At 40.7% G+C, this 27465-nt stretch overlaps 1 protein-coding gene across 1 annotated transcript; it reads right to left on the bottom strand.

Moving 5' to 3' along the window:
• Positions 1-14: 14 nt before the first annotated feature.
• LOC113992072 (transient receptor potential cation channel subfamily M member 6-like) lies at positions 15-25856 on the bottom strand. The gene is made up of 9 exons (XM_039384845.1): positions 25795-25856; positions 24558-24715; positions 10116-10195; positions 9278-9316; positions 3940-4120; positions 3364-3577; positions 2424-2548; positions 1480-1651; positions 15-193 (listed from the first exon to the last, which is right to left on the bottom strand). The coding sequence occupies exons 2-9, from the start codon at positions 24585-24587 to the stop codon at positions 15-17; spliced, it is 1020 nt and encodes a 339-aa protein (XP_039240779.1). The 5' UTR covers positions 24588-24715; positions 25795-25856.
• Between the last annotated feature and the right edge of the window lie 1609 nt (positions 25857-27465).

Genomic DNA, 27465 nt, shown 5'->3' with positions numbered 1-27465 from the left:
CATTATGCCACTACTCACCCTGTATCACCTGTGTGTTTGTGGGTAAATGCCAGGATATCTGCAGCTCTGCCAGTGCCCTCATAGACCACGACAGGGACAGCTGGGGTGGCCCTCACGTACTCCCACACCATTAGGATCACACTGGGGCCTCCTTCCATCACCAACCCAACTATGGGTACACCTTGGCTCATTCCTGTTTCAAAACACACTTAATCAGTCATAAACACGTCTCAGTCACACATAAAAAATTCAAAACATCTGGGAAATAAATACTTATGAAGGAGTCTCATACATGGTTCAATGAAGATGAAATCATGCCTTCACCATCTCTAAGCTGACAAACACTTTTCAAGACTTTCACAGAATTTCTGCAAGCAGATCAAAAAGACCCTGGAAAACTCCTGAATAAACTGTAAGTGGCCCTAGCACTGGAAATTAAAAATATCCTCCCAAACATCCCTCTGGCCTTTATGATAGGTGTCACATGCAAGGATGTTTGAAATGTGTTCAATATCCATTTGGTTACCTACATACCCATAAAGGTAATCATGCATTTCTTCAGAGACTCTCTCAAGTTTTGCAGCAGCAGGGTGGGGTTTTTAAAAAACAGAAATAAATTTCAAATACAATGTAATAGAAATGAAAATACTACAGAAAGCCTGACTTGTAAATACTCACAGTAAGAAAAACATAAGAGTTTGAGTAAGAAGCTCTATATATGAACATATTAAAAATTGAGTTAGTTTCTAAGTTTGTAAATTCAATAATGTGAGCACATAAGGGAAGCAAGGGTTCAACATCATAACTGTTAATGCCTTTTTAACATACCTTGAGATTCAAATGACTAGGTAAAAATGATATAATAATTTGTACAATCTAGTGCCTAAAAGGAAATACTTGTCTATGTAATAAATAATTAATGATTTCTGTACCATAACTTAGTTACTCTATAAGCAAACAGTGGAAGTTATGCAATCTGTCAAACATTGTCTAAAGGTATTACTTTTGCAACCAGTCTTTATTGCTGTACCTGAGGACGTCACAGGCTTCAACAGATAAGAGTGATGAGGACAAAAGTAGTGAACAGAGGAAAAAGGATTTGAATTCCATTGAATGTAACAACTTTTCCACCTAGCAAAATGCTGGGAAAGTATCTAATGCTGATACAGAGACCACACAAAACTGCAAAGTGAGCAAATGTTCAATACTCATTAAATAATCTGAGTCATTTAGATGTCTCTGCAACTAAGAAACCAATATGTGAGTTCATCCAAATGCATAATGCTTTATGAATATAAAAATGCTGTCCTTTTCATTTTTCTGATATTCAGAGTTCAAGACACATGCAATTAATAACATTTGACCTCAGTGAAATCTATGGCAAATCGAAATGTATAACATGTAACAGGAAATGTCAAGTACCTCCACAACTTTTAGGATAGGTTTTTCAGTCACAAAGATGACCACAGTAGTACTCACTCATATGTATTTTTTGAAGTGATATGTACTTCTCCAAATTCCTCCTGAGCATCATCTCACTACCATACTTGCCTACTGTGCCATCATCTGCCATTAGAAAATAAGAATGCATGCTGTTGAGCGTACTCAGCTTGCTGAGTGGGTTACCAAGAGTCTGGTACAGGCAAACTACCTGGGAAAACCAAAATAAAAAGACCCTTAAGAAAACAAACAAAATACCACCATGTATGTTGCCTCACATGTATGTATTCATCATTCTGTGATTGTCTGAAATCCTCCATCAAGCTTTTTGCATTTCATCCTTAGCATTTCATTCTTAAAAGCAACAAAACCACAATTAATAGCACAGAAAACATTTCTGATTTGGTTTGCAATACTTATATTACAATCTAAGGATTACAATCTAATCCTTGCAATAACTGAAAAACAATGGCAGTTTCCCTCGGTTGTATTCCCTTTAAATACACGAGCTAACATTTATCAGGAATGATTTCACCTAACCTCTCAAGTGCTCTTACACACTTAAGTAGATTGTGCCCTCGCAGTGGCCCTCATATAAAGTTATAGTTTGTGCACAAAAATCACACATATTAATAGCGTATTTGTGTACACCATTAACCTGATTGCTTATTCTGAATCTTAATATAGAAATACATAATTTGCAACCACAAGAGAGTCGCCTAATTAATTACAAAATTTGAAAAAGGAATGGTAATTTCCTGTAAGAAGATAAATATTTTAAAACTATTTACATATGAAAAGCAAAATACAGTGCCTCAACATGCCACAGAATGAATAGCTGAGTAAAATCAGCGGCAGATTTTACACTGCTGAGAAAATGTATCAATACAGTGAAATGGATCAAGAAGAAAATCAAGCATGTGAGAAAGCTATAAGATTCCATGAATATGAAGGCTTTTATTATTAAAATCCATCCAACTCACATCTTTTCCAATGAGATCCCTCTGGTTCTCAATGACACCCCATGGAGGAATCCCAATAGCGCAGATCTTTCTCAGGTGTGGTGAGGCACGGCCTTTCAGTGCATCCCCAACATGCCTGGACACTCCTAAACAGATAATGAAATCATAATTTTTCTTCTATATTCTGAGACCTACTCTAGGACACCAAGAAAGGTTTTCCCATCACTTAATTTATTCTATGGTTATATTTTAACAAGAACATCCCACTCAACATGTGTTATTGATGTACACTTTAGGAATCATAAGGCTCACATATAATGCACCAATTCTTCAAACTCAGCACATATTCCTAATTAGTAATACTCTTTTATGTTGCTAATGGTGCTTTCAACATCCATAAAACTTCATTGTTTACATAAATGCACAGGACAGTTCTCCTCTAAACTCACCAGCTAAAGAAGTAAAACTCTTTCAGTTCCATGGATTACTGACCCCTGAGTTTTTGAAAGTACTCTAAAGGGAGTTTCAGATACTAATGGCTAATTAATGGATTATCCTAACTCAAATTTTCTTAATTATAAAACACAAGCTAAGTTTAGATTTGAGAACTGTTTTGTCCTGAAAAGACCAGTTATAGTCCTTAGGACCTAAATACTTTAATGAAGCAGATAAATTGACTGCAAATAACTTCTGGTTAAATACAGTGTTCCTTATTACATGCAGAATACTCTGAGTTTTAATAAAAAATAATATTAAAAATATTCAAATGCCTGTCAACAGTAAAGGAACATGATGTCACTCTTTGAATTATGCATTTTTCCTTAAAAAAAACAGTTTTCTTTTGTATTACCATATCGCCAATTTTCAAACAATTTCACTGTATTTGACCTAAATGTATATGCTTTTATGCAGGGAAAAAACACCAAAGGTAGACTGAAACAAGGAAAAAGAATTACACTACCACTGTTGATGCCTTCTGTAATTATCCATGCTCCTGTAACCTCAGCAGCCTTCACCAAACCTCTGCTGAAAACCTTCTTGACCTTTGAGGGAAGCTTGAAATTTTGAATGCCTCCATGAACAGAGATCACGAGCTTTGGCAAGTCCATCTGCCATTCTTTAACCATCAGGTGCAACAGCTGATCTGAACTGCTATCATAAGAGAGTCTAATATACTGGAAAGAATAATAATAGGTTAAATAAACATATTTTAAATACTCTAAGAAACTGCAACACATTACAAAGTTCTCAGCATTAATGTCCTGCAGATTCTGTGAAGGATTAGAAGTGTCATAATACCACTAAAACTGATAGCACAAAAATACATCTGTGAGTAATACAGACAAGACAGCCTACCCTTAACCACATTAACATGAAGTCAAATGTAAAAATATCATACACAGACTTTAACCTGACTTACTTTCAGAGTCCCCCGCCCTCTTAAGACAATCACTGATATTCACCCAAAACCGCTTTTTGTCTTTCTTATGCTGAAATTATAAAAATAAGTTGGACATATAAATACAGTGTCTATTACCTTGGCATGGTAAGTGTGGTCTCCATCTTGAAAATTGATTGTACCAAATGCATCTGTTGGGCTCATCTTTGTGTGGTTTTGCACAGACCATTCTCCATCATCCCTCTGTGAACCAGCTCGATAAACAGGCCAGCTGTACTGTACTCCTGGGTGTTCTCCAATCAGCCGTCCACAGCAACATCTCACATTAAAAATACAAAAATTATTTTATATCAAACTCACTTGCATACCACTCTAGAGTCTTCACCTGAATAGTCCAAACAGCTTTTCTACAAAGAGGGATATCGCAGTTTTTGCACATGGAATATAATAAAAATTAACTGTGTTGAACTCAACAATGGCAAAATGACATTGAATGAAATCAAAAATACATTTTGTTGGATATAGAATTTGTTCTCTACCTAAGGAACACTGATAACAATTTTGGGGGGTTGGACTGGATAGTCTTCAAAGGTCCCTTCCGATCCAAACCATGCTGTGATCCTGTGTGATTCAGTAACAGCTAGTATTTCCCAAATAGCTCATGCTTTGCTCCAGTCAGGCATGCTTGGTCTCTCTAGCCATCTAGCAGATGTTAAGGATTCTTGAGTGTCTCAGATACACAAGACAAAATGTTTGCCAAGGAGGATGGGAACCTTCCTGAGGTAGGAAGAGGAAAAGAAACAAACTCCTCCCTCCAAGTTATTATATCTTTGAAAGTTAAGAAGCTTTAGGAGAAAAAAAAAAAAGTGTGGAAAAGGAAATAACAGTCCCTTACTATGGAACATATATAACAAAAACAGATCAAGCAACAACACCTTAACTGAAACTTTAAACAAGTATATTTGCCTTTCGGCGCTGTTCTAACCACAAACAGCAGGGACCACTGTTGGGCTCCGGGAGGCAACAATGAGAATGGTGACCGCGAGCTGTGTCAGTGCCCCGTTGGGTAGCGGGGGAGGGAAACAGACAGGAGGCGGCAGCCGCCGCAGGAGGATGCTCTGGTGTGCAGCACTGGCGCAGGGCGTGGCTGGGGCGGGTACCTCGCTCCAAACGGTCCATGGGGAGGGTTCACCTCACGCAGGAAAAATTTCCCTCAGCCAGCAACTGTGCAGAGGTTCACAGGTGGAACACAGCCCCACTCAAAGGGAACCCCCCGGCCGGCAGCGGTGGGGACTCTCCCGGGCTCCTCTCAGCAGCGGGAGTGGCGACTGGCAAGGGACAGGGCCTGCTCCTATAGGGGTGCGCAGTCAGGAGACTCCTCCTCAGGAGCCGAGCAGCACAACGAAAGCGGGCTAACAAGTAGTGCCAGCAGCCTTAACTGTCGCCTCCCTTCGCGCGATATCCCCCTGTCTCCCATAGACTCTTCCCTTTGAGCTGGTACCCCAGCCGAGGTTATACAGCGAAACTCGATCTTGCCCCACTGCCCAGGGGACAGAAGAAACAAAAGAGTCCCACCTCTGCAGAGAAAGCTATTAGCTTTTCAACAGGAGGGCTATTAGAATCCGAGCTTGAAAACAATGAAGCTTTGATGCCTATCTCCTCCTAGTGGAGTCTTGCTCTCCCCATGTCCAACCACGCTTCAGTGTAGAAAATTCACGTAGAAAAGTTTGAAACTGTAACACTGAGCTACCTGAAGATCTATAGCCAAGACTAAGAAGCTCTCAGGAAGGTTGAGGAAGCCATAGCAAAACATTACATACAGCTGTTTGTGGGTTTTTTGGTGATGTTTGCTGCTGCGTGCAGAGTAACAGGGTGCAAGGAGGAGTGGCACTACAGCCTGAGATGATAGTTGAGTCAGAGGAGAGGAGCAGAGGGGCACTTGACTCCCACACATGTCCCTGGGACCTGTCAAGCTGCAACCCAAGCTGCTGAGGTAAATGGCTGGTGTTCCTGAACAGCCAATTTCTATCAGATCTCCAAGGCTGTGGATATCAGGGAGGTCCCCTGCCTTCAAAAGGCAAAAGCCATCCTGGGGAACCACAGGCCAGTCAGCTGGCCATCAGTTCCAAGTAAAATCAAGAAACAAGACCTCCTGGAGCACACATCTGGGCACATGAGGAAGCAGACAGTGACAGGAAGCAGTAAACAAGGATTTACCCAGGATGACTGACCCACCCACTGCCTTCTGCAACATAATTGTGGGGATGAGAACAGAGCAGCAGATACCACCTTACCTCCACTCTAGCCAGGCTTTAGTAGTTGGTCTGTGACATTACAGTCCAGGAGGGATGACATGCTGAGAGGTGAGGACCTGGTTGGGTGGTGGGGCCACTATCAAGCAGGGTCCCGTAGGGTCTGTAGAGGGTCTGTGCTGTTCAGCCTCTCCACCAGCAATGTGGAGGAGGGGAAGGAAGGAACATGCAGCCCTGGAGAGGGTGCAATTCTGGGTCATAGTAGTAGGTCCTGGTGGCCAGTGAGCTGAGCCAGGGCCATCCATGTACCTGGGCAGCAATGGGGGACAGTGGTGCCTGGGGTAGTGTGAGCAGGACATGGCCTGAGAGCTGGGGGACAGCAAGGACTGTCCCTTGTGCTCAGTCTTTGTCAGCCCCTTTCTGGGTACCACCCCCAGTTTGGGCCCCCAACACAGAAGAGACACCAGCAAACTGGTGAGATTTCAGGGGCAGAGTGACTATCCTGGTCATCGTGGGGCTAGAGCCCCTTTCTCTGAGAAGAGGCTGTGGGACTGGAGAGAGCTCAGGTGGGAGGAGAGACAGATTCAGGGGCTCCAGCAATACACCCGGCACTGATTGGAGAGGATACAGAAGATGTGGATAGGCTCTTCAGTGGTGCATGGCAGGAGGGTGAGAGGCAGCAGCACAGCTGAAACATGAGAGGCTGAGGCTGGAAATAAGAAGAAGCCTTTTTTCCAGAACAACCCAGTGGTGGAATCATGGCTTGGGGAGGGTGGGCTCTGTCCCTCCTTGGGACAGCATCCTCATCTGCCCCCCCTGGCTGAGCATGCTCTGGGAAGGGGCTGGGACTGAAGAACATGTTCCTAGAGAGGGTGGGGTATTGTCAGGAACACAAAAGCAGGCTACTAGAAAAATCATACTTTGAGCAACAAGAAGAAACCCAGAGGGTCAACACTGAGGTAAAAGTAACTGCAGTAGTCAGACTACAATATCCAGTGCCCTAGCAGGCAGCAATTTAGAAGCTATATCCAAAAATTATGCCTTAAAGGTCAGATATAGAGAAAAATTGTGAGAACATCTCAAATGTATAAGGATGCAGAAATTCGGTACAACATTTCTGAATATTCATATCGTGAGATCAGTCTAACTGCTGTCTGGGATGCTTCTGTGAGTGCTGCACAGAAGAGTAGATCGAGGCCATTCCAACACACTAGGGGAGCATGGACAAAAGTGCCAATAAATTACTCAAATTTGATTAGCAACTGCTAAATGGAGTCATTCTACTTAGAATTAGCAAATAGTTGCATAACCCATTCATAAACTGTTTGCAAATCTTGGAAGTTCTCTGCAAGTAAGAAATCATTAACAGATTTCATTTGCCTACAATATCAGATCAAATTATAGTAGGCATCAAGTACATTCACATGATTTTTAGACTGTTGTGGAAAACTACAGATCTCAGGAGGTCCAAAACCTGTTTCATTGCTGATCTAATAAATATAGTATAACCAGTTGAAACAATCATGTGAAAATTATTTCACCTTGTTCAAACAGAAAAATTCTCCTAGAACCAAGCTCTGTGTACACAATGAGATATACAAGAACACAAGAACACTTAACATTTGGGAAAATGTACTTGCAAGATAATGGCTGACTGAAGTGAACGTCAGACAGCCACAGACATTCTGCAAACATAGACTGACAAATCAGATTTAAATAGCATGAAATGCTCAGGAAAAAGTGAAAGAAACAACTACGAGATAAAAAACACACAAAGGTATGGGATGTCTTGACAGAGAAACAGGAAAGAAAAAAATAAACCCATCCACTGGGGTGCACATTTCCTGTTTCTCTTCCTCCCTCTCCCAGTGTAGTATTCACATTCATGCAGTTAAACTGTGTTTGATTAGGAGGCTGAATTGGTGAAAGGTAATCTTAGTTTGGTTTTCCACCTCTTCAGGGTAATTTCTCTATTATTGAGCTTCCCAGACCAATTAACAATATGTTCACTCTGCAGGGGTAGAGGGTGAGGATTACAGAACTGCTGTAGTCTTGATTTAGATAGAATTGAACTACTATATTCTGAAGGACACGTTAACATCAGTTTAGATAACCAGCTGAGTATCTCCAGGTTAGCAGGAAGTATTAGAATCCCCCGCATTTCTACTTTCAGAAAACCTGCAAAAATCTTTGAATCTCTGTTCTTCTGCCCTAAAGCAAAGTGTACATGAGACCATTATCTTAGAAGGAGCTGAAACTTTCTAAACAGATTCCATGCAGATCACTTGCCTTACAGGCCAGCACAATTCTGCATATTAGCCCTTTACAGTGATCTGATTTTAAGGAGTAATTTCTTTAATTTTTGTAAAACATGACTCTTCCCTTCACATAAATCTTAGAAGCAAAATAAAATATGAAGCATAATAAAAAGTCCTGTTCATGCAGGTGACAGGATTACTTGGCATCAGCTTGCTAGTCATCAGGTATTGGAAACTCATTGTTTTCTGTTGCTTCAGCCTTCAGAAGCCTTTAACACAAAACAAATGTCAAGGAAAATTGAAATTTGTGTTCCAACAGCTGATAATTTCTTATCATAAATATACAGTACCAAAACCTCTTTGGTAACACCAGCTGAAAGACAAATGCTGGATTGAAAGCAATGACTTAATACAAGCCACAAAATACAAGTTGTTTGAAAAAAATCACAAACTACTTGAAAGCACCAAAGTGATGCTATTTTTGTTGCTTGCTTTCCCAAAAGCAGGAACTCAGAATGCTTACTGCACAGAAGTTGAAAAATCTTCAGAAAACCTTTTATCAGGGATGTTTCTATTATGTCCTTTCTTCTCTCTTCATTTTCTCTTCTCCTTTCCATAATTCTTATTGTTCTCTATTGCTTTTGTCTCACGCTCTTTCATATAACCCAGGATATAGCTGGAATTGTCTCACTGAAAGAAGCATTTCTGCCTTTCATTCCTCAGGAGATTAGGACAAACACACCTACACAAAGTATTTGGATAAAATTTTCTATTTCAAATAATGTAAGGGCTATCATGCAATTTATTCTACTTACATTTATGCTAAGCATTCTCCAGCACACCCCTAGAAATGCTGCTCTGACCATATAAGAAGAAGAAGATTTCTCTTGTTATTATTTCCTTGACTAGGAATGCCTATTACTAGGTCATTATAAAAATCATAGATATATATTTATGTACTCTTACCTGATTAAATTCTGGCACACCTGGCATCCTGCAGGACACCTGTGATAAAAGGTTGATAATTAATACACACTTGCATAAAAAAAGATACCTGTAATACTATTCTTAAAGGATCAATTCAAGTGTGAAAAAACTCTTATCAACAGCATTACAGGCTGTCATCTTATGCACCAAACCCTGGAAGATGTACTGGATAACTTTAGATAACTTTAGATAACTTTTGTTTGGCATTTCACATGTCAAATCCTCATTTCATAGACGAGTTATCTATCTTATCTATGCTACATTAACCATGTACTCAAAACCATATGATCAAAATCACAATTTCAGATCCTCAAAAAATGTTCTCATCAAGTTTATTTAGGTAACAGCATCGACTAGATACACCATCTGAAATGCCAAGTTATGTTTGCTTTCCCACGTCCTAAAACACAGGCTGAGATATGTTACCTTCCTTACTCTTTTCATACTCTACACGAGTCTGAGCAGAAATTTCTCAGAAGACTGATCAGCAAAGGGATTATTCTGAGGAAGGGAGAAAGTAATACAGCAGTTCATCTGTGCAATTCAATCACTCAGTTGGATACCGTATTAGTTTTGGTTCCTGGACTGAGAGCAACAAATCTAAGAAGCCTATGAAGGTTAACTGTTGCCAATTTCTAATTCAAATGAACAGCCTGATTTAATATGTACTGGTGACAGGATCCATGAAAACCCATAGATCAGCAATCACCAAAAAGGACACTGAAAACCGTCATCCAAATCACACAAAATTCCCATAAAAAAATTATTCTGATTCTTTCTAAATATAACAGAAAGAAAGTGAAATTCATAGTTTTACCTGTGTGGATCTTTTGAGCTGGGAATGATGTGTGTGCATTCTCTTTTACTGAAGACCTCTTCAATCCAAGTTTTGGGGGACTAAAAGGACAATTCAAAACTAATTGTATTCCCCAACATCAGAACATGATGTCAAAAATTGCACTGTAATGACAACATGGCTATATACAGATAACATAATTCAGAACAATTCCCGTCACATTGGGTGAAACATGATAAGCCAAAACAGCTCTGAACGGGCCTAGCCCTTCACTTCCAAGCTTTACAGAATTCCCCAGAAATCAATATAAAAATTTATTGCTACCATGAAAATTATTTAGAGGTTCTATCAAACACATGTACAATAGAGAAAGTAGCAAGGACAAATCAGAATTGCTTTAAGGTTTGCACTCTCCTTCTGCCAGAAGACTAGCAAATGGCAATCTTACTAAAGCTGAGTTAAAAAAGGCAAGATTTTCATTTTACCTGGGAGAGATGGTTGAGTCCTTCTTTTATCATTCTTGATAAGAGTAAAGAATAGATTCATCCTGGTCATATGTTTGCTGAACAAATGAACAGTGAAATGCAAAAGCAGGGACCTAGACCTAGCACCAAGAGTGTATGGTAGGTGACCTTTTTCCACTGGCCTCCTGGTACACTGTGAAAACTGTGTCAGTTACAGCTGAGTAAACTGAATAGTCACTGGTAGTGCACAGATTTTTTTTCAAAGAATCTCACTGGGAATCTTTTAACCTTTCTCTTCAGGTCTATCAGGATCAACTTCCCTGAAAGGAACAATAATTTTCGGATGCTGAACTGTGAAATCTCTGGATCTGAATTTAGTAAACACTGGAAGCAAAGGATTTTTTTTTTTGTCTTCAAAGGGAACTACCCCCACAATGAACTGTGCAATGGACAGATATTTTATCATAAACAGTAAATACAATTATACTGGTCATTATTGCCTTATTGTTTCTCATGTTCATCTCACTCTACATCTGTTGTCTAGCTTACAAATAGACAGGAAGCTCTCTAGGACAGAGCACAGCAGTGTCCTGGTTTATGGTTAGGCATACAAGGCATACAGTAATCAAATAATAAACATTAATTCCTTATTCACTCCTCATGTTTAAAAACAATTGTTCCTTTGCAAAATGTCATCCCTGTGAAAATATTTATGGTACGTGTTTATCTCCATATCTGTTTTTAAATTGTGTCTTTCATACCATGACTTAGAAAACAATTCTATTCATGAGAATGCCAGTAATCCAACTTATTAAGAGTACTGCTGGGAGCATTTTATGGATGGAATTCAACAATATCTCATAAAAATACCTATCTTTTATCTCCCAAGTGGAATTATGGTCCTTAATAAAGCAGGCCCAACTAGTCATGCAGTTATAAAGGGCGATGAGTTATTTGAACATGCCTTCCACCAAAATTAATAGATGCCCTACCATTGGTTTTATTGTATGCTGAAACAGACCCCCACTGACAAAGATGAATGAGATAATTAAAAAGCAGTTTGCTGGTATTGGTGTGCATGTGTATTCTTTTGGGAGTAATTAATTGAATTGTGTCTGTTTGAGTTTTGAATGAAGGAGAAACAGTGAGGAAGATCCTCTGGACTAGCAGAGCATTGGCATGAAAGAAAATTAATTAACTTTGAAAGACACATAGTAAAGATGAAGTGCAAAAAATTAAATCCACAGGAAAACACTGGAAGCAGTGAAGCAAATTTCATTACTTGAGGGCAGGGCTTTTGGTAGTATATTCCTTAGTAATCAGTACTGTTTCATGCTTCCTAAACCACTTTATTCTAGTTGTTTGAACTATCAAGCAACCACAAAATGCTTCTAATACTACAATACTGGGAGTCTCTGATTTTTCTGAAACCCTTTACTATTTCTGGTAATTTGTTTTTCACTAGAACTAAGGAACAAAAAACCTTTTTATGTTATGGGATGCCTCAGATAAGAATGACTCTTACTAAACTTTTCATTAACAGGAACGAGTGTGGCAGAATGGCCAAGAGGTTGACAAGCCTTACAGCATTTGTTGAGGCAAGTTGCTGGCATTGCACAGACTCAGGTAGCTCCCATTGTGCTACTTCACCTCCAGCATGATATACTGGAAATCAATGCCAAGGTCTCCTGGTATACATCAGCTGTTTGGTGTGGTTATTTCAATCCAAAATATAACTTGCAGTCCTCAGTGATGGCAATACACTGTGTGAGTCGACGTTATAATATCTAATATGGGAGATGAAAAGACATCTTCTCTACTATTTTTGATATCAGCTAAACTGCCCCCTAAAAGACATCCTGTGCTTTAAAAAGTTTCCTTTTTCTAGATTTCGGAGGGTGATTATGACTTAAGACAAAAATAACAATGCTTAAAATTTGTGTATCCTTTTTCAATTTGATTCAAAAGCACCTTTTTCTTTTCTGCAACTGAGGCAGTAAGGGCAGTGACCGACACACACCACAGCTGATCAGGCCACTCTAGTGACAATGGTTTGGGCTCAAAGTCCAACAAAGCCAATGGAAAAAAGAACTCTATAGCTTTGGATCACATGCCATGAATTTTTCATTGAAAAAATGCCCAATTATTCCAAATGAATAAGGTCAATATGAAATTTATTTGACCTTTGAATCTCTAAGTACAAAGGATGCTCTTCACCCAGTGGCACAAATACTCCCCTAGCACATCACAACAGCTAATTCCACTTCATGATTCTCAGTAAATAGGACTGAAAACAAAATTTCAAAGTGCAATTAATACAACACTGGGAGTTTTCACCCTGCCTGCCAAAGAAACATAATAAGTTCCCATACAGATATTTCACTAATAATCTTTGCTCATTTACATAGAGTTTGCCAGAATACTGTCTATGCTACACTCCTTCACTTATTTGATTCCTGTAGTTTTTACATTTTAAAAAGCAGTACTTGGACAGCATATCAACTGTACAGGATCCTGATGAAGCCTGTAATTTTAACATTTACTTTCATCTCAAATGATAAACATGTGAATATAACAAAAACCATCATTTGCAAAGTCGACCATTTTTTTCTTTAGTGAAGTTCTTGAGCAGATCATACCACTGAAATATATATATATATTGAAATTCCAACCAACCATAGGAAAACAATAGGGAAAAAAAAATGCAAGACTGTATCACTGTATTCCATCTTGTGAAGCACAAATCTTAAGATTTTCAAAAAAAACTGTGAGACACACACATTTACCATTATTCCTAATTTAATATAGGTAAAATCTTCACTTAGTATGTAAAATTTACACCATAACAACAACATTAATTTCGTAATCTAAGGCTTTACTTAGGTTTTTAAGCTAATTGTATGATCAGGAAAAGGGTTGTAAAACTTCATGTTTTTTACAGTCATATATGACATCAGGGCAGGGCAAGTAAAAATAAAAAAGGAGACTTCTGAACTGCCGTCTGTTTGCTCTTGGTTCCTAGCTTTGTAAAAGACCTCTGTAATGTGTATCTCCTTCCACAAAATCCTAACGTTCCAAAAGTGCCGTAACTTAATTAAATTTCAACAACAAATTAAAATTTCTCCTGTCACTATACTGAGGTACATATACCTCAGCCAGCATGAACGTGTATCCTTTTTGCCACCAAACCCTAAAGGGAAACAAAAATAAACCTACATGTTCCTTCTGACTGGCAAATTTCTGTTCTGATATACCAAAGACCTGAAGCCAAGTTTATATTGCAACCTTCCTTCCAATTTTCCTCTGAGGAAGTCCTGAGACCTTTGTGAGTTTTGGCTTCTCATTTTTTGCCAGTCTGAGGATTAGGATTGCTGCTTATACTTCCCTGTCACAGAAGAGGCTTTGGAGATTTCTAGACTGATTTAGTCAATGGAGTGGCATGAGTTTGGCTCTGAAATTTAAGGCACATGAGTAGTTTTTAGAAAATTGCTTTTAATCACTTCTCCAATATCTTTAATGTCTGAGATCCTTGCATAATATGGTATTAAAGGGACACTGTCAGGTCAAACCTGGTTAAACATAACGAATGTTCAAAAATTAGGGTTTCCAGAAGTAAAGAAAGAGATCAGAGTGTAAAATTCAGGGAAACACCTGCACCACTCATTTCTTTCAAATCCTTGCTGATGGGCAGTGAGAGCAGACAAAACCTAAAAACCCTGCCTAGCATAGAGGTAATCTGTCCTTCAAAATGCAGGGGTGCTATCACCTGCAAGGCAGGTGACCATGGTGGGGTCAGGTATGCAGAGCTTGGCTCACCAGTCTCAGAGGACAGGGCAACGCAGCCCTGCAATCCCCTGCTGTACTGCTCCCCACACTGATTTCACCACTCACCCATCCAGCAAAAACAGGTGAATGATTGGATTTTTCTTTCTGCTTTCTTCTCCCCCAGCCCATACAACTCTCCACCACCACTCCTGTAAAAGACTGGCCAAAGTCTGTAGATGCACCAATTAAACACTGATAAGAAGAGGGTTAATGTGCATTCATTAACTGCTGCAAGAAACATTCAGCTCCTTCAAGACCAGACAATAAGCACTGCTCATTGGTCGAGTACCAAACTCAGGAAAACTAGGTCACAGTCCTAATATTAAACAACAAATTTTTAGTATCATTAGTTGTACATATGTCCGCTTTAGAGTGAAAGGCACAGATACACACACTTTTCTAATGAAACAGCATGTGCTTTAGACAATTTTTCCCCTGCAAAAGGAAATTAAAAGGCACACCTCTCTCTGTCAGAATAATTTCAACCATTTTTTAAATAGAATCAATTATTGGACAAAACAGTAGCAACTGCCTTTAATGACATATCATAGCTCCAGACAGGTGCAGGTAATAAGAAATCACATAATGACTAGCGAGTTTAAGTAAGAGGTTAGTCAACCTAAGCAAAGTACAGTTGTGCTGGAAACTAGCCAGAACAATCAAGTTGTAAGTAGCTTATTGAAACTGCGACAGAGAAACAGTGTCTTAGCCAAAACACTGTTTCAAGAGCTAAAAGTGCTGTCAAGCACCATAACTCAGCTCTGCATACACTGTGCATGTAGTGAAACCAGTACACAATGTCACTTTCAAAGAACTTGTGTTTTCTAAAAGACTATAACTAGCAGAGCCAGTATTTCTGCATTGTTGACCAGGTTTGTCAAAATTTTAATTAAAAAAAAAAAAAGTTACACATCTATACATCTTTTTCCAGTTAGGAAATTGTTACCATTAAAGAGTATTAGATGAAAGCAAATACTCTTTAAAAAGCAACAGATAGTCCTGAGGCTAATAGAACTGCATCAGTACTCAAGTATACAGCACCTGTAAAGATCCAAACCGATTTTCAGTACCAGGGAATGAGGGAGGTAATATTTTCAGGAGAAAGCATGCCTGTGAGAAGTCAGCATACTGCAGTCTGTAACCAACCTTTACTCATATACACCAGAGGAGGGAAAGAAGAACTTTCCCTTATTACAGCTACTGCAAGAATCCACTGCAAGAAGAGTGTCCTAAAATATTAAACCCTTTTAAAATTACCTACACATAGAGCAAGTCAATTGCAGTAACACTGGATACCTGAAATGCAGCCAGAGTTCTTGTAAGCTAACACTCAAGACTATTTCACAAGAGCTCAGGGTATAAGCATATTGGTATCTCTTGAACCCTTATCCCTGGAAACTCTTCATGGCAACTGGTAAATTACTGCCAGCATTAAAGAGATTTCCAACTTAACAGGCTGTCTTGCATAAGCTTTTCAGGGCAGGAACTTTCTGGTTCAGCATCCATTACACGCATGCTTATGGTATGAGGTAATGCAACAACTGATCGTTAAACAAAGAACACCACTTCAGTTCCACTTAGGATAGAAGTACATTGTCATACTCCAGGGTCACATGCTGTAAAATATGAACCCATGTAATGTTTTCAACACACTCTTCTAGAATTTCCTTGTGTTCAGGCTACCCTGCCATAGGGTGACTTCCTGGCTTTGTAACATAGATATGCTGGGGTTCTTCTTATCTTCATCACTACAATAGGTCAGTACATCTGTTAGTAATTGGCAGCTTTTGCTTTTCTACTCTCTCTTACCTACTTCTTTGCCCCAGTGTTCAAGACTGGGGCATCAAGACTGCGCATCTGTGGAAATACAAAATTATAAGTAATTGAATTTGCCAGAAAATTTTATTCACTAAATTTCAAAAAGACAAGAATATCGTGCAAATAATTTCATTTGAATGCTTCCACTGTTCACCAGTTCACCATGCCCAATTATAAAACAGCTATCAGCTAATCTCAAACTGCCTTTGCAAGCAGACTGCAGATTCAGCAGACTGTCAGATTCCCCTCTTAAAGACAGAAATAATTTCAGGTTACAGCAGAATTTCTGTGATTATTTCCTAGTAACTAATTCAAACTCATCCACTGCAAAATATTTTCAGATGTTCGCAAATAAACTGCCTATATTAACAGAAGTCATCTGTCCTAGCAGGATAAATACAGACACAAGTCAGAGTAGGATAACAGAACTTCTTAAAACTCTTCAGATATGCTGAAGAGAGATTTTAGATTTTTTTTCCTCAGAAAAAAATGTAGTATGTCAGCTTCTCAGAAACATATAAATTCAGTCTTCAACCCACAGAATGCTATGACATTTTCTTTCACAATTAATCTACCGTACTTAAAAGCTAAGTATGGATGCCTAAGTGCTTTTCTGGATTGGGGTCTTACATCAAAGACTCATAAAACCGTTTCCAATATTTTGATCTCAAGCTTAGCCAATAAAAGAAAAACTCTTTGACTTTAATGGGCTTTCCAACATGGTGTTTCTGATCCCAGAGTAGACTGCACAACACAATTGGAAGAATATTTCTGAGTGCAAGTGTTAGTGAGGCTATGACAACAAAACACAGGAAATACTAAAACCAAAACTATCCCTGTCACAGAAGGTCCACCTTAACTCTTGGAGCACAGAGTTAGTGAATTGATGGAAAGCTTAGCCCAATCTGAAATACTAGACCTTTAATTAAATTGTTACTTTTTACTTTTTAAATTTATTAAGTAACCAATTAAGGCTTTCTGCTATCCCTGAACATGTAATGTTTTAGAAAAACACATCAAACAGCAGTTCTACGAGAGCACGCCCAGCTTAGGACATGGTTTGCAGCTGGAGGGAGTGAGTAGACTATCCTGTCCCACTGCAGACCCCAGGGCAGTGGACTAGGTGGGAAAGGCCGCGTAGACACTCAACACCTCTGACAGCAGCCCAGCTTTTGCAAAGGAGCTAAACACAAGAAATCTTAAACCACAATTTAATTCCTCAGCCCTATCCTTGAAACAGGTTCCAGAAACATTGCTAGAAATCCTATATTGGCACAGTAACAAAATCTTCATGGGCCTGACAGCTGCATACAGCAGCCCTTGCACACACTACAAGACAGGCAGGCTGTCACAGGACTGAAATTCCATTTTCCAAAGAAAGACGAAGCTCAGGTGATTTCTAAAGAGGCTGAAGGTATGGTTAGTCCCACCTCTGCATTTCCCACCTGGACACATCTCACCACTCCCATCAGTTCTGCCCTCCATACCGCCTTGCAAACAAAAAGGTTTCCTTTTCAGGGCTAGCTCACTGTTAAATGTAAGTCATGTCATTAACTCATCAAATATCACAGACCCAGGAGCAGTCACCTCAAAACAGCTGGAGGAAGAGCCAGCCATGGCCTGGGAGCAGCCAATGGGAACTGCAAGGAAACATCCTCCTGCCTCTTTGTCCCACATGTCGCCTGAACACACCCTTGGGCTCTCCACCAGATCTTACTGCAGTTTCAGCCTCATGTCCAAGACACATTCTGTGATGCCAAGCTTATCCCATTGTTTATTGCACTGGAGGTTACAGCAGCAACCAAAGGGACCCCCAAAGGCTTAGTTTCACTGGGGCCAGGCAGTGAGAAGCAGCTGCGGTTGCATTTTATGCTGGGCTGCACAGGATGACTTGGCAGCCATTGCCACTGCCCCCTCGGCATGAAGCTGAGCTGCGGCTCCTGGCTCCCAGCAGACCAGGCTGTGTTTCTAGGCATACTCCCCTGTCTGCTCCACCCTGATGACAACTCTTCTCCCTCCAGTCACAGCTCCAAACGGCACTCAGCCTTCCAGCATCACTCTCTGCTCACCAAGATGGCTATCTGCATCAGATGGTGTTCAGATGGTGTCATGAGCTGTTCTGGCAAGAGGATGAGGGAAGGGCCAGAGCATGGGCAAGGAGGGTACTGCAAGGAGAATGGACAGGACAAACACACTGACAGGGCTGAGGTTGCACAGCACTGCCACCCAACCTTTCTGAAACACTGGTTGGCTGGCAGGCACAGAGATGGACGTACTTCATAAGCATTTGGGATATACTAGTAGAAGCTCTGATATGCCTCTTTGGGGGTTAAACTGCACCAATATAATGTAATTAATTGCACTGGCTTATAGCAGTAGGACTGATCAAACCTGGGATCATTCCACCCCAGCCAGGCTGGTAAAAAATTTATATCCACAACCTGACCTCAGCAATGCAGCCTAGGTCGATTGACATTACAATCACAACAGGCCACCAGCCCTTCAGAGATATGACTGAGTCCCTCATTGTCAATGTACCCCAATGGAAATCATTTTTATAATGAAAACACATTATTTTTTCACATCACAGAACTGACATGAAGGTGCAGCCATGGTGTTTACCAAGTTCTAGACCATTGCACCTGAAAACACTGAAGGCTGGGAGGCAAGTCTGCCCAGACACAATTCCTGTGCAGTTTTTCATTACTGGCAACACTGAGACTTAATAACCAGGAAAAAACAGAAACACCAATTTCATTAGGAAATCAAGGGCTTCTGATTTGGAAACAGTGACAAGAAGATGTCACAAAACCCTTTTTCTGACTTGCATTTATCAATGTATAATGCAGCAGAACTCAGCTTCTGTCCTAGTGAAAAGAACAGCTAGAAACTCCAGAAACTGTTTTTGGATGCCTCCTTCTGCTCCTATAGGATAGACAGCAGGAACTGTACAACTCAGAACAGCGTGTACCAGCAACGGCACTGTGGCAGAGATGCAAAGCAACAACAGTCCCAAGGAAAGGATGAAGACAAGTACTTAATACATCCTGCCTTTCTTGAGGCTTAAGCACTATGGTCCCTCAAAGGGGCCTCTCTTCTTTCAGGACTCCGAGGGGAAGGTATGACCAGCTCAAAAACTAAGGCAAAATGCTAGAGATGAGAACAATTAATCTACCGTACTTAAAAGCTAAGTATGGATGCCTCCTTTGGAGGCAAAAGAACTAGTAATTCAAAGTATACAGAGTGGATCACAAGGGTTTACCTAGAATGCATGAACACAGAAACAGGTTTATGTATTACACAGTGGTTGATAGAGCTAGTCTGAAAACAACTCAGAAGGAAGATCAAAACTTGCCAAATTGTGGCCACCTCAGCTTCCTATTGTGCTGTGAACTGCCCAAGGGGTCTCAAACTCATTACTCATTCTCAAAAAATAGGATTACCCTGCTTGGACCTACCACCTCCCTGGATAGCCCACAAAAACCTATGGATTGGCTTATTGGGGGACATGTGTGGGAGGACCCATGTCTTCAGTTAACATAGTGCTACTAAGTGAAAAATAAATTTAAGATTATCTAAACCACAAAAAGGAGGGATGAAAGGAGTGATTTATTTAGAAAAAGAAGTAGGAAGAGTATTGCACATTGTTCCCATAGATTTTCCTCCTAGGAAGGTTTCATTCAGCTTCAGCAGACCAGATTAGAGCCACACAGATGGATGGACATCGTAGGTCAGATATAACAGTCCAGCATGGTCTGCGCCATCCTATTTGTAACACTAGTCATGTTCAGTGTAGTGCTGACCCCAACATGAAGGGACTGACCTGCCCTTCTTACTGCTGCAGCTTTCCCCTGACATGCTATCCTGTACTGCAATCCCACTTTAAAGGCAATACTATAAATCAAGGACAATTCTGGCCTCATGACCATTAAAACCTGTTTTCTATTATTTGGGGCTTCTCTCACTGTGATTATACAGAGGCGAACAAGAACTCCTTGGCGTGATAGAGGAGTGACATGCTGCAGCTGTTGGGCACATGAGGTTCTCCACAAACAACGCCAGTCACAAGGTATGCATTGTTTCATTGGCCCCCAAGGGACCTACGCTCTTAGGTGCCAACAACATTTTTGAAAACTGAAACTCAGGCACATAAATAATTGAGATGTTTTTGAAAATGTTACCTGCAGCCTAGAGTGGAGTACTGTGTGCACTGCATAATCGTGTGTATGCATAGACAGACATATTTATCTACATTTTCCTTTATGAGCTGTAGAAATTTTAAACTCACCTACCTTCTGGTCTTTGAAAACTACTACATGGCCTTTTACTGTTCACTTAGGTGGTCACAAAGGGGAGGAGGGGGAAGCAGTAACAAGTAGAAATTATCTGTTCCCTACAACACTAAAACAAAAAACAAGTGAAGGTGGAGCTCTAAGAGAAATGCCTTTTTCTGGTACAGTTCTGTATGATTATTATGTTTTCTTCCTGATTCTGGTTACCTCCAGGGACAACATATTTCAGCACATTCACTATTGGGTAATCTCTGCACTCCTGACCTCCTAACAGCCAAGCAAGCTTCAGCATTTTTTCTTTATCAAGCCATAAAACAGTAAAGGAAAGAGGTACAAACATAACAATCGATTTTGTGCTTATTGTGGTTTTTACACTACTATGTAAGCCTGTTACTACTTTAAATAAGGTTGTTATGCTATAATACAAACTTAGCAAAGTCTGTAAACTGATTTCACCACTTCAGAGCATGCTTTTAATTAGGAAAAACAAACAAACAAACAAACAAACAACAAAAAAACCCCAAACACTAAAAGCACACTATGATGATATTTTCTTAAATTCATTTCAGGGTCATACCAGTATGAGCTTATGCTTATAGGTAACACTGCAATTCCCCTGGGAGGTCCAAAATACATGAACCTCTAAAAACTGACCACTCTGTTTTTGTAACAGGAGTTTGTAGTTTAATTTCAGGTGTTCACAACTTAAAACACTAGCTGTTTTTTGGGGTTTTTTTTTTGTGTACAAGTAGATGCTATGTATTTTGAAAATTATATTCATAAACAGACATACAAAGAATATTACACTATAAACATATTTTTGTCAGCAAGTATATCAGAAATGGATACAGTATATATGTTGCTACAGCATGATCTGTGTGAAATACCATTCAATATTATGTATAGTAGCAGAGCTCTCTTCTTAAACTCCCAACATCCGAATCACAAACGTTCCATCTTTAAATTACAAAACGGAGCAAAACCAACCAAACAAAAAAACCCAAACAAACACAACCCGAAACAAAACAAAAAACCAAATCAAACCAAAAGAATACCCAAAAAACCCTTTCAGTCAGCATCATGGTAAAAAGAAGTGAAACTTTACTAGAGCCAAAGGCACTTGTCTTGCGTGTTACGCCTAACCTCATGGCATTCAGACAGCACTGCCACGAAACCGCCGTGCGATGTCCTGCTCGTAGCGTGGGCAATATTTGTTGCTATAAGCCTTTCATGGCTACCAGAATACAACCAGATGTGAGCGTGTGTATAAAATCACTCAAGTCCCCGTTTGCAGCAGCACAGGGGACCAATCAGTATCGGCACCAGAACATCAAATCCCTGGCGAAACAGCTCCGTGTAGCCCAGGGGGTTCTATTTGCCGAGACCTAACCGATCTGCTCTCTTCTCCCCGAGGCGCCTGGACTTTCAGACGGACCCTGTTGCCATTTGCGGATTAGCTCAGACGCCGCTCACGACACGGCGAGTGCCGTGCACGCCGACGGAAACAAAAGAGCTTTAGCTCCGAGCCAGCCGCCCACCACCCACTCTGCGCGGAGACGGCCTCTCTAGAGCCGAAGGGACGGTGGCCCAGGAGAGGACGAGGAGTATCGGTCCCCACAGCCGCCGGTCACCCGGGGAGAGCAGCGGCGCCCCCGGTGCCGCCCTCACCTGCGGGTCCGCGCGCTCGCGGGGCGGGAGCCGCCAGCCGCCGCCCCGCCAGTCCCGGCCGCCGCGGCACACGGAGCCCAGCGGCGAGAGGAGCAGGTCCCGCCACGCCGCCATGCCCGCCGGGGCGGCGATCCTTGTCCCGCGGCGGCGGCGGCGGCGGCGGCGGCGGCGGGGTGGGCGGGCGGCGCCCTCGCGGGCGCGGCGGCTCCCGGGCCTCTGTCCTTTACCCCCGGCCTCTCAGCGAGCCATGTGCTTCGTTGTTTCTGTCCCCAGTATGTGAAGGTCTACGCTGCCACAAGGCAGCGACGACGCCTTCCTATGCGAGGCGGCCGAGTACCGGCTCTGCCTTCGCTGCCGCCCGCCGGGGAAGCACCGACGGCCGCGCCGACCACCCTCTCTGCAGCCCCCCGCGGACACGCTTCACCCCGGGCCCACCAGCGCTTTGCTTCCACCTTGCCAAGTTCTTCCTCACGTCGGGAAACCGGATCATAGGTATCCCGAACTCAGTATATGATTTTTGCCTATGGTTTGCCTGCATCTCAGCTCCCCCTCCTAATGCTTGAGTTTTGATCCTGTCATTTTTTAGGGTCCTGTAAAAGTAAATTTGTGGTACGAGTTACAGCACTCATGACAAATCTAAGAGGAAGGTCCAAGAGTAAATCAACAATTTTCTTGAATTGTGAACACTGGAATCATATGTAATCAAGATATTATTAAAGGCAAAAGGTGAAAAAAGAAACAGTAGCTGTATTACAGCTCATGGCAATGAACTCAAGCAGTGAACAAGAAAATAGGATATGACCAGTGTATTAATTAAAGTCTTCATAGAGTGGTGAAATTTGGATATAAACCCAAATTTTTGAACAGTTAAGTTCTTGATCTTCCTAGTCTTCTTCATATACCTTCTGTATAATTTCTTCCACACTGACAAAGAAAACTCAAAGACCACAGCCATCAAACCAAATCAAGTACCTGCAGCAATTATAGCTGGTCGTACCAAATGTGGACTGATAAAACAGGCATACACCATTCTCCCTTTATTCTGAGTTTTGTTCTGTTTCCATTCTTTTGTATTTTCTCCAACTTATCTCAAACCTCACTGTTCATTCAATCTCCAGTTTCTCTTATCCTTAACTAACCTTCTTCCTATGCCAGGCTCCAGTTCTTTGGTTTCTCAGCTCTGCCCGCTCATCCGCTTCTAGCCCACTGCTGCTTTTATTTTGTTGCCTTCAGTTGTACCACTGTATTGACTGTGAGCTCCAGTGTCCATCTGCCTCTGGATTTTATCTGTATATCCAATCCACTTGCTCTTTCTAAATGTTTCTCCCATTTTCTGGTCTATTTTTAATTTTCCTGCCCAGCCAAGTCTCATCTTCCTCTGTGGTGTTCAGCTCTCTCTCTCTGTCCCCTACAGGAGAGGCTTGCATTTGGATCACGCTGTTCCAGTGCATGAGCCTGGGAGCAGAGCCTCTGTGAGCACCAGGGAGAAAATACTTCACTTTTAGTTCAAGAACCCCACAAACTCAGCAGCACCCCAAAAACCAGAGCAGGAGCACGACTCAGGGCCTTTTGAAATAGTGGCTGTCAAACTTAGCACTGGTTTCACATAAACTATTACTTCAAAGACAATAATAAAAGTGCTTCCAGCCCCCTGCCAAACACAATTTTCTGCTTCTTACACTGCTTCTATTTTTTCTTTAGACTTCTTATATTGCACTTCCTACACAGTAGGTCTTAAAAAAGCATTACCACTTCTAATAACAGAATGGACTTCTAAAAACTTTAGCAGGTGTTGAACATCACGCTCATTCTTTACCTAGGTACATCTTTTAAGATACTATTTTCAATTAAATTTTCTCAAACAAGTCATCCTGAGTCAGCATAGAAGTTTTCAGCTTGATTTGCTAGTATCACTGATGTTTATAAATGAAATAAATAAATGCCCATGCCCACTCTTTATTTAAAGCTGAACTCTGTGAGAAACCTGAAACACATGTATCCCAGCACAGGTGCACTGGACTTACTGGGACACAGCTATGAGTACATATTGCTCTGACTGCAAGTATTTTCTTAATTGTAAGTTTCTGCCATTTCTTTCTAAATTGTGAAGATTTTTTCAGACATACAAAATTGTCAATTTTCCCTGGAATCAAGTCGTGCCATTTGTAATCTAGTAAAAAACCTAAATATCTTCTCTGAAAAGCCGTGTAAACCAATTCTCATGCTGCAAATTCCCACACCCAATTCCTCAGCACTTCACTGATACGAAAATACACGTGGTATATTTTATAACAGCCATTTTAGTAGTTCAAAGTCCATATAACTCTCCTGTTATCTCTAGAAATCAGAACTGCTGAGATGTTTTCTCCTTCTCAATCTTATTTCTACAGACTTACCTTGGGATCAGTGCTATCTTGCTTGCCCATCCTTTAGGCTTCTTTTTTGTTAGTCCTATATTTCCAGTGCCTAAGCTGTCACCTCAACAGCAGTGCAGCCAGCTCATTTCTCAGATGCTCATCAGGAACAGTGCATCAGACGTCCTGCTTTTCATGGCCTAAGTAAGTGAAATGCATACATGTCAAAGTCTGACTGCATTAATTTATGTATAACCTTGCACTATTTTCAAAGTACAAAAATGTCATACCAAAAAGCATTCTTAAAGGAAGATAATATGCTTAACAGAAACCCTTATCAAAATAGCAATGGCTTTGTTTCTGTTGTTTCCATGGGGGGCCTGTAGAGGCATAAAGATCCACATATTCACTTCTTTTGTTCTGTTAGATCATACCTCATATCCAGTAAGTACACTGAAGTGGGTTTTTTTTTCCATCCGTTGCATTTAATCAGGCAGAATCTACCAGAAAAAGCCAAAACTATCTCATGCACTAATCTGTTTTAGAGGGATCTCCCAGTTTCATCGTTTCATCATCTCCAAGCACACTGAAGACATTAAGTTTTGTAAGACTATGTACAAACCTTTACCTTTGCCTCAGTGTCCTAGCAGACCTTCAAGAACTGATAATGCAGCAAAGAGAGGAACAAGGAATGAAACTGGTAAAGACTACTTCTAGATTCCTCCCCAGTCCATATCATCATCAACAAATCAGCCTGCCTTTAGGCTATTTTACCTCTATCTTCCAACATAATTAAAGAAGCCTCATAAGTTAGTCAAACACCAAAGGCTGGCAGCAGATACATTAAACACACTCATCAGATGATGACCATTTCAGCCTCTGCTTTAGCATGGTGTGGAAAGGCACTGTGGCACTTATAGCACAAAACATAAATCTTGTTTTACCATGCAAATTCTGGACTACAACAGATCAGAATTTTCTGCCTTGGTCTTCCCCTTCTACATACACTGTGTAAAGGCAAACCCATGGAATGAGCTTAAGTCATGCTTTTTGGTTTATTACACAGTATGCAAATATGCAATGATTTTTCCAGATTATTCCTTCCTGCTGCCCACTGCACACTGATGTTAGAAACTGATCTGCCAACAAAGGACAACATTACTTCCCTCATCAAAAATACAATTATTTTTTGGTTCAAGGATGAGTTTAGTTCAGTTGGTTAGAATATGGTGCTAATAACACTGAGGTCATGGGTTTGATCCCTGTATGGGCCACTCACTGAAGAGTTGGACTCGATGATCCTTGTGGGTCACTTCCAACTCAGTGGAGTCATATAAATGTCCATCATCTACTGGTTCACATGACAGATGTGCTACAACATGAGGCAAGAAGGAGGACAGTTTTGAATATTGAATTATATACACACAAAATGCTTTGTGGTCTTTTGATGGTTTTTAAGCAGATCATCCAGAAGTTGCAAGAAGTAGTTAATGATATCTGAGTATGGCTCAAAATCATTCAAAATTGTTATGACGTTGTATTTACATGAAGAATTATTTGAAGTCAGCAGGACAGTCTGCAGAACTTATTCTATGAGAAAAATTGACTTTTTACAAGTTTTTATTAGAGTTTGTAAGTTTACAGGAATGTAGTGGGGTAGGTTTCCTCAACTTGATGGTCACAGTCACAAATATCGAACCATAATTATCCTGAAATGTATTCTGAAATACCTTTGAAGTCAGTGCAGACCCAAGGAACAAAATGCAATGGTACAGTTTAATCTTGTTATAATCATGAATAGCTTCTGTCCTTCTAGCAATGGTGCCAAGGAAACCAACTTCCTAAAGTAGGACATCACAGTCCAGAATAGGGAAATAACGTTTCAGATGCTGTCTGTAGTCTCTTACTCAATTTTCTTAACAGAGGCAGGAAAATTAGTGAAGGCACGCCAAGAGGACTCAGTGTAGGTGTGTTTGGCAGCTTTAAGATGTAGTAACCTCCTTCTCTTAAGAATAAATCCTTCACAGTGATAGAGAAGCCCAATGTATTTTTGCAGGGCAACAATCATAGATTCAAAGAATCATTTCAGTTGGAAAAGACCTCTAAAATCAACCAGCCATTAACCCAGCACTGCCAAGGCCACCACTAAGCAATGTACTTAAGTGCCACATCTACACATCTTTTGAAAATCTCTAGGGATGGTAACTTAACCACTTCACTGAGCAGCCTTGTTCCAATGCTTGGCAACCCTTTCTGTGAAGAAACTTTCCCTAATATCCAATCTACTGGCACAACTTGAGGACATTTCCTCTTGTCCTATCTTGCTGCTCAGGACAAGAAATGAACACCCACTTCACTATAACCTTCTTTCAGGTAGTGGGGAGAAGGACAAGAAAGATGCAGAATCAAAGGATAACTACTTCAGTGGCCCTTACCTCAACATTCAGTGACTCCTTAGATAGTATGTGTATCTAAACAGAAACACCTTAAAAATTTTTCAAGTTTCTAGGGAGTCTTCCTTGACCAATAGCACAATTCCTACTTCTAAGAATAAGTAGTCTTGAAGGTTTTGTACAATAGTCGCAGGCAACACTGCCTGTCGTCAGTTTGTTCTGTCATCCCTTGTATCCCTCAGAGTGATTAATACATTTTTCAAAAGCATCATTTTTCAGAGTACCCCTAAAAAATTTGAACTCTGTCTGCCTTTTAAGCTCCCTGGACTGAGTTAAATGACAAGCATATGGATTCTTCAGTGACACTTTCTCCAGATGTGACCCTGCAGCTCTCAAAACCTCATTTTAAAACAGTTTTCAAAATCTCTATTTTCCTTTCCCACTTTTTTTTTTTTTTTCCATACTAGACACAGTATATGTGGGGTTGGTACTGGGGCTGATACTGTTCAAAATCTTTGTCGGTGACATGTGGAGTTGACTGCACCCTCAGCAAGTTT

The sequence above is a fragment of the Pipra filicauda genome, unplaced genomic scaffold (genome assembly GCF_003945595.2).
Source record: "Pipra filicauda isolate LSUMZ 115617 unplaced genomic scaffold, ASM394559v2 scaffold37_size4185640_pilon, whole genome shotgun sequence".
NCBI classification, from domain to species: Eukaryota; Metazoa; Chordata; class Aves; order Passeriformes; family Pipridae; genus Pipra; species Pipra filicauda.
The sequence above is the reverse complement of the archived record's forward strand: the minus strand, read 5'-3'. Positions and strand labels throughout refer to the sequence as shown.